The sequence below is a fragment of the Triplophysa dalaica genome, chromosome 2 (assembly GCF_015846415.1).
Source record: "Triplophysa dalaica isolate WHDGS20190420 chromosome 2, ASM1584641v1, whole genome shotgun sequence".
NCBI lineage: Eukaryota > Metazoa > Chordata > Actinopteri > Cypriniformes > Nemacheilidae > Triplophysa > Triplophysa dalaica.
In genome coordinates this window covers 4,470,500-4,482,455 of record NC_079543.1, presented here as the reverse complement: position 1 = coordinate 4,482,455, position 11,956 = coordinate 4,470,500, and the positions used below count along the sequence as shown (strand labels likewise).

At 38.4% G+C, this 11,956-nt stretch overlaps 1 protein-coding gene across 4 annotated transcripts in view; it reads right to left on the bottom strand.

Moving 5' to 3' along the window:
* Positions 1 to 11,956, bottom strand: part of evi5l (ecotropic viral integration site 5 like) — a 31,231-nt gene continuing 19,275 nt past the window's right edge. For 2 of the 4 annotated variants that reach the window (XM_056733131.1, XM_056733118.1), the window contains 5 exons: positions 10,472 to 10,633; positions 10,106 to 10,252; positions 9,552 to 9,647; positions 9,370 to 9,465; positions 1 to 4,875 (listed from right to left, as the gene is read on the bottom strand). In XM_056733131.1, the coding sequence (XP_056589109.1) occupies positions 4,573 to 4,875; positions 9,370 to 9,465; positions 9,552 to 9,647; positions 10,106 to 10,252; positions 10,472 to 10,633 (804 nt within the window). In that variant the 3' untranslated portion in view covers positions 1 to 4,572. The remainder of the gene's footprint in view (positions 4,876 to 9,369; positions 9,466 to 9,551; positions 9,648 to 10,105; positions 10,253 to 10,471; positions 10,634 to 11,956) is intronic. The other 2 variants (XR_008904838.1, XM_056733139.1) reach the window with 2 other exon arrangements.

The window sequence follows — 11,956 nt, the reverse complement described above, 5'->3', positions numbered from 1 at the left end:
TGAGAGTATAGCATAAATGTTTATTCTTTTTTTTAATACATTTTTTATCATCAAATACAGAACACAGGATGATCATTTGATAACATTGCCATTTATATACTCTTTAGTACTGTTATTCGTAATAACACATGAGTAAAATCGTAGGACAGAGTATATGCGGTCTGATGGATGTAAAGAGATTTTTTTTTTAGTACCGGTGAATGTAGGTAAGGCAAAACTACAGGGTAGAGGATCACATCAGCCCCGCTTAAACTCATGCCCGGTAATTTAATGTGGCGACACTTGTAAGCATGTGACGCCCATCTTGACCTCTCATGTCGCACTTCGTTTTCCACTGTTTTACATGGTGGTAAAAACAGCCGTCATAATACATTTTCAGGAAATGTAGTATGCCCAATGCATACTGAAGTGTGCACATGCGTGTAAAATAGATTTCCCCCAATTCAATGCATCAAGTTGAACACGTTCCCTTACATTTAGAAAATGTTTAGACAACCAGGAAAACATTTGGTTGTAATGTAGTGTACTACAATAAAAAAAACTGAAAACATGATACAGTACGGAGTAAACAGTATGGGAATATGCGACTTTGAACACAACACGATCTGTATGTGAACATGTTTCTAATGGCACCAGGGTAGATTCACATCTTCCAGGACTACAAAGGGCATGGAAAATAAATAAAATAAGAGACAACACTACAAGTATTCAGCTCAAATCCCAACACTGAGATGTAAAAAGGAAAAACTGTGTCTACAATGGACACAAAACATCAAGGTGCTGTGATTTGAATTATTGTTACTCTAATAGCATTGTTTTAAATTAGTCTATGACTGTTTCATTAATAATTCAGTATTTATAAATAGTGAAATAGAAATGTGTTTGACCGTATCATGTAACATTTTCTTCTTGCTCGTTGGTTTACCAAAAACCCTCACATTATCAGATTATTTCAAAACAGCTATTTCTGAGTTCCTAATAAGTCAATCAAACGCCACAAAACCGTTGCGTGTGATGTAATCAAGTTATGAGCACAGATCCTTCAACAGCTTGAAATCCAACAGTGTTGGTAAAACAACAGCTTGGCCTGCAAGCCTCAAACAGTACAATTTTACAGTCTCGTTTTGAGCAGTTTAAGAACAACATGCCTTGCCGTCTTTACCAGATGTGTCAAAGTGGAACAGAAGTCAAAACTGCGTATGTTCAAACACTACCCGCAAGAGACCCCCAAAGTTGCCCCTATTTTCAGCGAAGTTGCAAAAAATGAAAGGTGCAGAGCAACTTCCTTTACAAATTCTTGTTGTGTTGTACATACTGTATTTTCACTACTTCGAGTTGTTCTGACAAACACAATTTTAGTTGAAATTTCTTTCAAGACAAAAACATGAAGGATGTCCAAAATCAGTGTACAGTACTGACAATACATACTTTTTCAGCTTTTGTTCTTTTAACACTGCGGTAGGCAAAAGCAAGACTACTAGGCGACTACTTTGAGACTTGACAACCCTTTGAGATAAGTTATGCCGCACAAACACTTTTCATCTCAGAATCAGCACATAAATGCTTATCTTTCAAACTTTCATGTCTCGGCGCTGTGCCTAGCAACTGTTTCTCAAAGGTTTGCATTCACTGCCAGTTGGAATTCAATGCCATCTTGTCCAAACATGATAATGTTTGTAATCATGTAAACACGTGAATGTCAGATAATTGCGACAATAGATCAAGTTTTAGCGATAATATGAGGCAGTGATGGGAACGGCAATGACAACGATGCACGGTGTAAAGTTAGGCAAACATGGCATGAAAGACAGTACGGAGACAGTCGGTAATCTTGGAGATGATAGAAAAAAATCTAAATTACAAACTTTTTAAATAAATATATTACGTTGTGTATGTGTAATAACTGCAATCCGTAGCTTTGCCTCTCTATCGCCATCTCTGTTTCAAGCATAAAATAACAGGTTTCTTTACAATTAGCAAGTCCTATGAAATCGTATCCGAAAGCTCAACATATAAATCATACAGTAGCTTACCATCGTGAATCGGGGCACGCTTTAACTGTTTTCATGTACTCAATATCAGATTTTTGTTCGTTTTTTTCAAGTTACAGACTGCAGCTTTAACTTTGTTTGGTAGTTATATTTGTTTGTAAACCTGCTTTTGTTTTCTAAATGAAAACAACAATGATACCAATAGCCAAAGGACAATAGCGAGTAACTCTTTCTTAAAAACAACAGGAAGTCATTTTGTCTTAAAGGGAGAGTTCACTCAATTTCTACAAATTCTGTTATCATTGACTCACCCTCGGGTTGTTCCCAAAAAGTATTTGTTATAATGTACAAAGAGAAAGATATTTGGAAGAATGCTTGTAATAAAAAAGTTCTGGGCCACCATTGACTACCATACTAGGAAAAATGACAATTGGAGTCAAAAGTGCCCCAGAAATGTTTGCTTTCCTACATTCTTCAAAATATCTACTTGTGTTCAACAGAAGAATAAAATATATAAAGCAGTTTTCCTACTATGGTAGTCAATGATAACCAAGAACTGTATGGTTACAAGCATTCCTCCAAATATATTATGTACACAGATTTGGGACAATTCGAGGGTGAGTAACTGAAGACAGAATTTTCATTTTTGTGTGACCTGTTCCTTTAATGCTTCATAAAGTTTTAAAGCAGTCAAGTCAATAATAACTTCTTGGTATTTAATAGTCATACAGACCATATCGATACACTTTAAGTTATCACTTAAAAAGTAAAATAAATATCTTACTAGTTTAGTCATAGCAGCGGTTTTCTTCTTCATCCTTTTGAAAACTAATCTCTTCTCTGGAGACCCTGTAGTTTCAGCTTTGTGCTGTTCTGTCAGGATTGGCACAGGAATGATACAACTAAAATACATATTTTGGCCACTGTCTACACTTCTTTGTTCCAACACATAGACAACCAACACATAAATAACAAAAAAAACATTTGGCAATGTCGACATGAAAGTGTTTCGCCTTCCAAAATGTTGCTCGCTGTTGTTTTGTATAAAAATCACACACACATATACATGAATGAGCTACTGTAATATTCACCTATGTATGTAACTATTAACATCCCTATTACGTAATATAATTAGAGTTTGTTCATTTCGTCCTTGCTTGTCTTTCAATGTTCTCTTCATCCGTCACCTCTCGATAAAGTGATAGTAGTGTTGGTTGAGTTTGACAAAAACAAAAGTGCACATGAGAAAAAAACAAAACGTAACATCCAGTCTGAGAGAGACACCGTATAGACTCGATGGACAAATAGAGAGATGGCCATGCCGCTATGATATCCAGAGCCACAGATAAAATGTTCGAAATAAACACAGGGGTATCTGAAACTGCGTCCTGCTTTCTCCCGCGCCCCTTCTCACTTCAAGCCTGATGGCTGTGTGTTATTGGTGAAGGTAGTAGTTTCACAGGGTTTAAGTGAGTGTTAAATCAGAGGTAGTTTCAAGGCCAATATGCTTTCAGATCCCTTGAAAGAATAAAAGTGAAATAAATAAAAACAATCAACTTTCTGGCACTGATGTCAGAGTTGAACCTCGCATCCAGAATAAAGTTTTTTACTTTACACAATATAAGTCTTGGTACTATGCATATTAAGTTGGAATTTATAAACACATACATGTTTACATATAAGCATTTATTCATTTTTATATTTAATTTAAATGATAAATAAAATCCATCCGATCATGCAAATATGAGCAAAATGTATACATGTATGTGTTTAAAAATATTAAATAAATATGCACATTGCACAGACATACATTAAGTAAACACAAACTTTCATTCTTGATGTGATCAATCCCCCAACAGGGTCCAAAATTAACACTCGTCAGATTCAAGTAAAAACTGAGTTTGGGTTCGGTTAGTAAATGAAACCAGCTTGCTGGTAACTTCATGAGGAACTGCAACATAAAACATGTCCAAATTGAACTGCAAGAACATGTCTGACGGACCAAAGTGACACGTGCAATTTAAATCAAAGACACAAACATTGAGTCGAGTCTTCTAAGAACTTCACCCTCAGAAGATAGTTTACCCTCTAGGTTAACCTAGAGGCACATAATATAATAAAAATAAGAAAGAAAATATGCGTTGTGACAAGTGCAATTTCAAGGAGAAACAAGAAAAGAACCTAAAAAAAACCATTTGGTACCAAAAAGTATTATTTACAGAAAAATATATACACACACAAACACACGCTAAAAGATATGTACGGTCAAAAAACCTTCCCAATTGTTATTTTTGGACCCCGTTCATGCATGTGCACGTGGAATCTGGTGCTTTATAGGGGTAAATAATTCAAGAAATACACGTAGTCACTAAATGACAAAAGAAAGAGAGAAAGAGATGAGTGAGTGTGTAGTATACTATGAGAGTGTGGCGCTATGCATCGGTTTCCTGCCGTACCTCTGACAGAATTTGGGTGAATGTATCTCTCTCTCTCGCACGCAATGCATGCATGCGCTGCTATGCAGTCTATTGTTGTCTCTTTCTATCCGTTCACGTCCTCTTGCCCACCCTTTCAACGAATCTCAATTTTCTAGTTCTTCGGCACATACCATGCCCGGGTAAAGCTGCTGCTGGTTGGCCAAAGCGTCTTGGCAGGAATTCTCGAGTTGATTCCGTTCCTCACCGTCGCTGTCCGTGCTACCCTGACTGTCCAGACGTGGCGACGAGTGGTGTGGGTACAGGGCGCTCACAGGTAAGTGGCCATGAAGAGGGTCCTCGTCCGAGCTGGGATAATCCCCTTCCGCGGACGCCGGGCTGGCCAAACACAGGTCCTGGAAAACGCCAGTATTCTGGAACTTGGAGGGCTGTCCACGCAGCTGCCTGATCTAAAATGTTGAAGAGAAGGGGGTTGAGAACATTTCAACAAATACAGCATTGGTTGAAAGCGGCCCATCCAACACCGAACTACAAAAAAGTCACTAAAACATTTTCACTGGGATCATTTCTTTATAGTTAGATATTAAACTTTTTTATCTGTCTGCTTGTTTTGGCCTAACAGGTTTTTTTTGTGTGTATCGTATGTGTACTTTACTGTCAATAATGAAAAAATGAAAAAAATAAATTATAATTATATAATTGTATATGTAGTAATAATTATTAATAACAATACTATAATCAATAATAATAAATAAATAAACATAAAAAGGAATAAATAAATTTATAAAAAAAATCTTAAACATTGATTTTAGGATTGATAGGATATCTATCTGTGTCAAATTCAGTTTGATGACTTTTATACTTTTTACATATCTGCAACACTCATGTATGTATGTTTAGGTCTGTATGTGCATCTGTTTGTGAACGATGCAGACAGTGGATTTTCTTGCGTGACAGCAATGGACCACAAATTTTTGCTCTCATTTCAGATCTTCCCTTTTGAGTCAGTGAGCACAAGCCAGTGTGCTTGTGCGTTCTGACCTTCGTGAGAGCGCCTAAAACAGGTATTATGCTAAAATCTCAGATCTGAAACGTCATGGGTTTCCCAATAAGTGCTTTAGCAATTTGCGAGTGTGGGAGGGGCTGTGGTTAACCAATGGAAAAGCTTCCTGAGACAACAATCTACACAAGCCCCACCTCTCACTTCCTCTGTCTGGTTGATCTCGTTTCAGCCAAACCACAGAGCAAAAGTCAGTGCACAGCACTTCCGAATTAGGACATCACCGAGATTTTTTAAAAGTGCACGTTGACGGCAGGGGACACAGAAAAAATACATTTCAACAGACTGTTGCAATGAGACACCCTTTACGAAATATAAATAATCAAGTGTGCAATTTTTAAACCTAACACGCAGAAACAACCATTAGACTTTAAAGTGTGCCTCCCTATGTGATGCTATCAAAACATTGCTCTGTGTGTTTGAGCATCCCAACAAGCACAACATCATATTGTGGTTCAACCAATGGAAGAGTTTGGGGTGTGGCCATCCATTTGTTCCATCAATCATAGACAGGAAATGAAACTTCGCTCATATTTGCGATTATCAATATACTTTGCTTCCTCTTTCAGCGATTAAACAATCTGCAAAAAGCTGCACGTGCCAACAGGAAGATCACATAGCCTCAAAGTTGAATTTTGCGTTTTCCTAAATAACTCGCATCCTAAGTTGACATTAACATTACTGTAGGTATTTGAAACAGTATAGTATACTATAGTAACATCAAAAATGTGCTTTTGTTGTTGTAAAAAGATTTTGAGGCAGCACCTCAGATCAGTGACCTGATTCAGGGGCAGAATACGATTACACGTAACGCGCTGACGTAAAATCGGTCCTTTGAAAGCGCCCACAGTACAGCTCAGTGAATACAGTAACCCTGAAACTGGGTTTGTATGTAAACACTGACACAAGCTCAGAAATTGCACAGGAGGAAACGTGAGGAGAAAAATCAAAACGAAGAGAAGGAGAAAACGAGAGCGCGATACGCGAAACGAGAGGTGAAAGGGAGAGATAGAAATACAGAAGAAACGAAATGTCAACACACTCTCACACCCCCCTGTCACGAAGGCTTCTCTACAAATGAGCAAGCTCATCAGAGGAGGTGCGTGAGACGGAGCAGTGACTGGGTGCGTGGGTATATGCCACAGCATCCAACCATCAAAGCCATCTATGTGTTTGTGTGCATGTGAGGGGGGGGATCGGGGAAAAGATTTTCGTGTGGTTTTGGCTGCGGTTAGGGAGTGTCCCAAATGTTAATAAAGATTATTAATACCACTTTTAAACCAAAGCGGTCCGGTAACCCTTTTTAAATTTGCTTATAAAATGATAGGAAAACGTCTTTATTTCTTTCTATGGAATACTGGGTTTATGTAGTCCTTTAGAAACGTACGAAGCACTTTTTACCGAAGATAATTGGGTAACAAATGGTTTGCTTTTCATCTCATCACATCACAGACTGCCACGCAGACTTAAAGATTGTGACAGAAAGCACTTGCATTCTAGGGTGTGCAAACCATTCACAATACAGTATTCACTTGTATGTTTTCAGCATTTAGTATTTGAAAACGTTACGTTTTTGTTTTCCAATGTTTCAAAAATTCTGTCACAAGTTTATAGTGTTATGTTTTATTATTGAGAGTAAAAAACGTAGAACACTCATAAAAGTATGAATTTCTTCATAGAAAATTATACTGATCGTAAACCTTTAAACAAAAGTCTAAGGCTGGGTTGCACAAACAAGGATTAAAGTAAACAGAATTTCAAGCTAATCTAGGGTTTGTTGAACCTAGTTTTATTTGAATTCAAATTGCGTTGCACCACTTCATTTTCAAACAGAGATGAACAAATCCTGGATTAAAACTTTAATCTGTGTTTAAATCGTCGTATGTTTCGTCGTATGTTTAAATCGTCTGTTTTGTCAGCCATGATGGATGTGCCGGTGTAACTAAACAGCAACAGTGTTGCACTGTCATGTAAAAAGGAAATAAACATCTTGTGCATGTAAAAACCTCTCTCTGGATAAGTTGTTGATCTAGATAAGTATGGTCTGATCGACCATAAATACATTTCACAAGGCTTGAGGGCCAGTTTACAAATATGACAGTTGAGCCGCATCAATATCCTGCTCCTCGCCACTGGAGCAGAGAGAAGAGTGCTGTACAGTGATATCACAAGCGAGTGGACCTCTGCTGTCAATGCTGCCGCGGACGGCCCCGGTGGGCGATTGTGTTTCTGGGGGTCATCCTCGGATGTATTTTGGGGCTGTTTGCGGCTGAGGTGGGCAAGTTCGGGCCGGACCACCATTTAGACAGCGCGCCCACAACCTTTTCTGTTTAATGACAGACGTCGTGCATGTATGTATTAGATAAGAAAGCAGGGCATCTTGAACTTGACGCTTCACAGCCAACCACCCATCAAACCGATGTGCCCTCACACGTGCCCTCACTCACGCCATTTTTACTTACAATAAACACTTTACTGAAGCATGAACTGACGCATATGTATATGTTTCTGGTCATTTTCCCGCACATTTTATTATAGATATGTGTTTTTTATAGTGGTGGGCATAGATTAATTTTTTTAATCTAGATTAATCTAGATTAATTCCAAGATTAATCTAGATTAATCTAGATTAAAATGGCTCATTTGAATTCTGCCGAAGGCATTCAGAATATGTGTGCCACCCAAATAATGACTAAAAGCAAGTCTTTGAGAACGGGTTTCTCAACCCAGGTGGCGCATTAGACCAGGGGCTCATCTCCTGTTTCCAAAATGCATCACAAACTGCTTGAGAAAGCTGTTCTACTACGATAATTGGTGATGAAAATTAAATTATGTTCAATAAGATGAACTTGTGTTTACTTCCGCATTAGCTAAGGGATGATTTGCATTTAGGTGGTACTTGAGACTGGAAGAGCTCCTACAGTACATTTACATTTAGTCATTTAGCAGACGCTTTTATCCAAAGCGACTTACAAAGAGTGAGGGAGCAACAAGCGATATGTCATACAGTAGCCATAATACATTAGGTGCCAATACAAAGTTACTGGTTTCAACTAAAGCTAGACCAGTACCTGTTGAGAGAAAGTGTTTTTTTTAAACCAATTCCGCATTGCACAAGGTGCAAACAACCTTAGTCTTGTCGATGTTTCTATTGGGAAGCTTCTTAAAAATGAATATTCCCTGAAGCAAACCCGGCGGCTTCATAGCTGCATCCATGTTAGCACGTCACTTTTGATGCGGTAATTTCACAGTAACGTGATGTTGTGTTCAGACCAAACGCGAATGGCGTGTCAAGCGCGAGTGATTTATATGTTAATGAAAAGAGCCAATAGACCTACTTGCGGCGCGAATCGCGCGAATGAAGCCCGGGTTATGAGATGATGAGGCGGCTTCTGCTTCCGCGAATGACGCGAATCACGCGAGTTGAAAAATCTCGTTCTCGCCCCGTACAGTGCAGTTAAGCTGGTATACATCCGCGCTAAAATATCAAGGTGAAAGTCATCATAGCTTGCGTAGTATAGACCCAGCTCCCAACCCAACTTTGAGAATAGATTAACGGCGACAATTTTTTTATCGCGCAATAAGAGTCTCACTGCGTTAACGGCGTTAACGGCCCACCACTAGTTTTTTATTACTTGAATCTTCTCAGTAGCAAGTTTAAAGTTATTCCCTAACTGAGAGATAAATCAGAGTTTACAGAGCAACAGAATGAAAGTTAATCTAGGTTTACTATCAAATTAAAACCTGGATCAAAGGATAGCTTAAATATAAACCTGGTTATTTTGAAACAAGCTTTACAGTTTGGTGCAACAGAATCATTAAATAAACCTTGATTTAATCTAGATTTAAACCTAACCCTTGTTTGTGTGTTTGTGATGCTCACCTCGTTCTTGAGTTCAGAGATCTGCTGTCTCAGTTGAGTTATATACTGTCTAGAGTCGGAGTGGTTCAGCTGGCCCTGGATCAGGCCTTCCTCTTTCTGCCGGCCCCAAAAAAAAACACGGGATCACATGACAAAAACACACACAAACCTGTGAAGCCCAAACACACCAAACCTTTTCTCACCTGTATTTCAAGATCGGCGATCTTCTGTCGGAGTTCGGCCATCGCCGCCATACTGTCAGCTTCTCTCAGCCGCACGGCCATCACCTCTTCTTTGCTCTAACGGAGAGATGGCATAGAGGAAACAACAACGTTTCTAAAATTGTATTTACAGTATTGAACATTTAATGAACGAATAATAACTAATGAAAGATGCAAATGATGAAACAAAAGCATGACATCAACAGTTTAGCTTAAATGCTAACTATTTTATCCTGAAACACATTAAGGATTATGATTTATAATACTTGAAATATATTTTTTTATCAATTTATAGATTTGTACTGATTCAATTCCAAATACAACTAGTGCAATAAATAATAGCAATTATAATGAATAATAAAAGAGAAGCGAAACAATATCTCATAATTACAAAAATCCAAATTAATCTATTTTTGCGTAGTTATTGACAGCGAGTATGTCTATTTAATCTTTGAATATTACTTATTTTATTATGAATATCTTGTATTTATTTATCTTTAATATTTAATGTAATGTAGTGAGTAAAAATACTGTACCTTACAGTCAGACTCTGACTGCTTTCTCTTCATTTCATTCATTTGACTTTGTAGTGTTTTGTTGTAGGAAAGCGCATTCTGCAGCCTCTCCTGCAGGGCGGCGCTCTCCTGCTCATGTCTACTGACTGCTTTACAATTGATCTGGTTCTGTAAAAACAGAAATAAACATTTATGGTTTCTTTAACAGTGTGTATAGATTATAATATATAAACCATGCTTTTCAACAACACATATTTTAATATGTTTTAAAACAATTTATAAAGCTTATTTGTTTGAGATAATGGTAATACTAATTGTGTTATTGAGGGTCTATCATTAGGGATATGTGTAACAATGTATAAATGGTATGGGCATTGTATTTCTAACCTGGGTCTCCAGCTGCAGGCTTTTAAGTTTGACCTCTCTGAGTTCAGCCTGAGTCTGAGCCTCACGAAGCCTCATGCCCATCAGTTTATCCTGCAGCTCATTCAATGCATTCTTCTTCGGAGATTCCTTCCAGTGACCTCCTCCTCCACGAGATGTGTGATGCTGTGATAGAGAGTTCAGTAAGGTTGTGGAGAGTTTAGAAGATCTTATGTAGAGTGGATTGGGAAAGTTATTTACATTGCTTTATCCTATACATTTTACATAGGTATTTGCAATCCCCAGGGATCGAACCCACAACCATGCGTTGTTCAGTGGATTGTTGTGTAGAGTTAAGTGGGATTGTGTGAAGTCAAGTGATGTTGTGTAATGTTCAGTGGATTGTTGCGTACAGTTCGGTGGGATTGTGTGAGGTTTAGTGATGTTGTGAAAAATTCAGTGGGATTGTCTGAGGTTTAGTGGTGTTGTGAAGAGTTCAGTGGGATTGTGTGAGGTTTAGCGGTGTTGTGACGAGTTCAGGGGATTGTTGTGTAGACTTCCTTGGACTGTTGTGTTGAGTTCAGTGGACTGTTGTGTTGAGTTCAGTGGGATTGTGTGAAGTTAAGTGGGATTGTGTGAAGTTTAGTGGGATTGTGTGAAGTTTAGTGGGATTGTGTGAAGTTTAGTGGGATTGTGTGAAGTTTAGTGGGATTGTGTAGAGCTCAGTGGATTGTTGAGTTGGGTTCAGTGGGATTGTGTGAAGTTTAGTGGGATTGTGTAGAGCTCAGTGGATTGTTGAGTTGAGTTCAGTGAGATTTTGTGAAGTTTGGTGGTGGTCTGAAGAGTTCAGAGGGATTGTGTGAAATTCAGTGGTGTTGTGTAGAGTTCAGTTGGATTGGGTGATGTTTGTGGTGTTGAGTTGATTTCAGTTTGATTGTGTGTAGTTCAGTGGTGTTGTGTTGAGTTCAGTGGGATTGTGTGAGGTTTAGTAGTGTTGTGTAATGTTCAGTGGATTGTTGTGTTGAGTTCAGTGGGATTGTGTGAAGTTAAGTGGATTGTTGAGTTGAGTTCAGTGGGATTATGTGAAGTTCAGTGGTGTTGTGTTGAGTTCAGTGGGATTGTGTGTAGTTCAGTGGTGTTGTGTGAGGTTAAGTGGATTGTTGTGTTGAGTTCAGTTGGATTGTGTGAAGTTTAGTGGATTGTTGAGTTGAGTTCAGTGGGATTGTGTTAAATTCAGTGGTGCTGTGTTGAGTTCAGTGGGATTGTGTGAGGTTTAGTGTTGTTGGTTCAGTGGATTGTTGTGTTGAGTTTAGTGGGATTGTGTGAAATTTAGTGGTGTTGTGTGAGGTTTAGTGGTGTTTTGTAATGTTCAGTGGATTGTTGTGTTGAGTTCAGCGGGATTGTGTGAAGTTTAGTGGATTGTTGAGTTGAGTTCAGTGGGATTGTGTGAAGCTTAGTGGTGGTGCGAAGAGTTTAGAGGGATTGTGTGATGTTCAGTGGTGTTGTGTA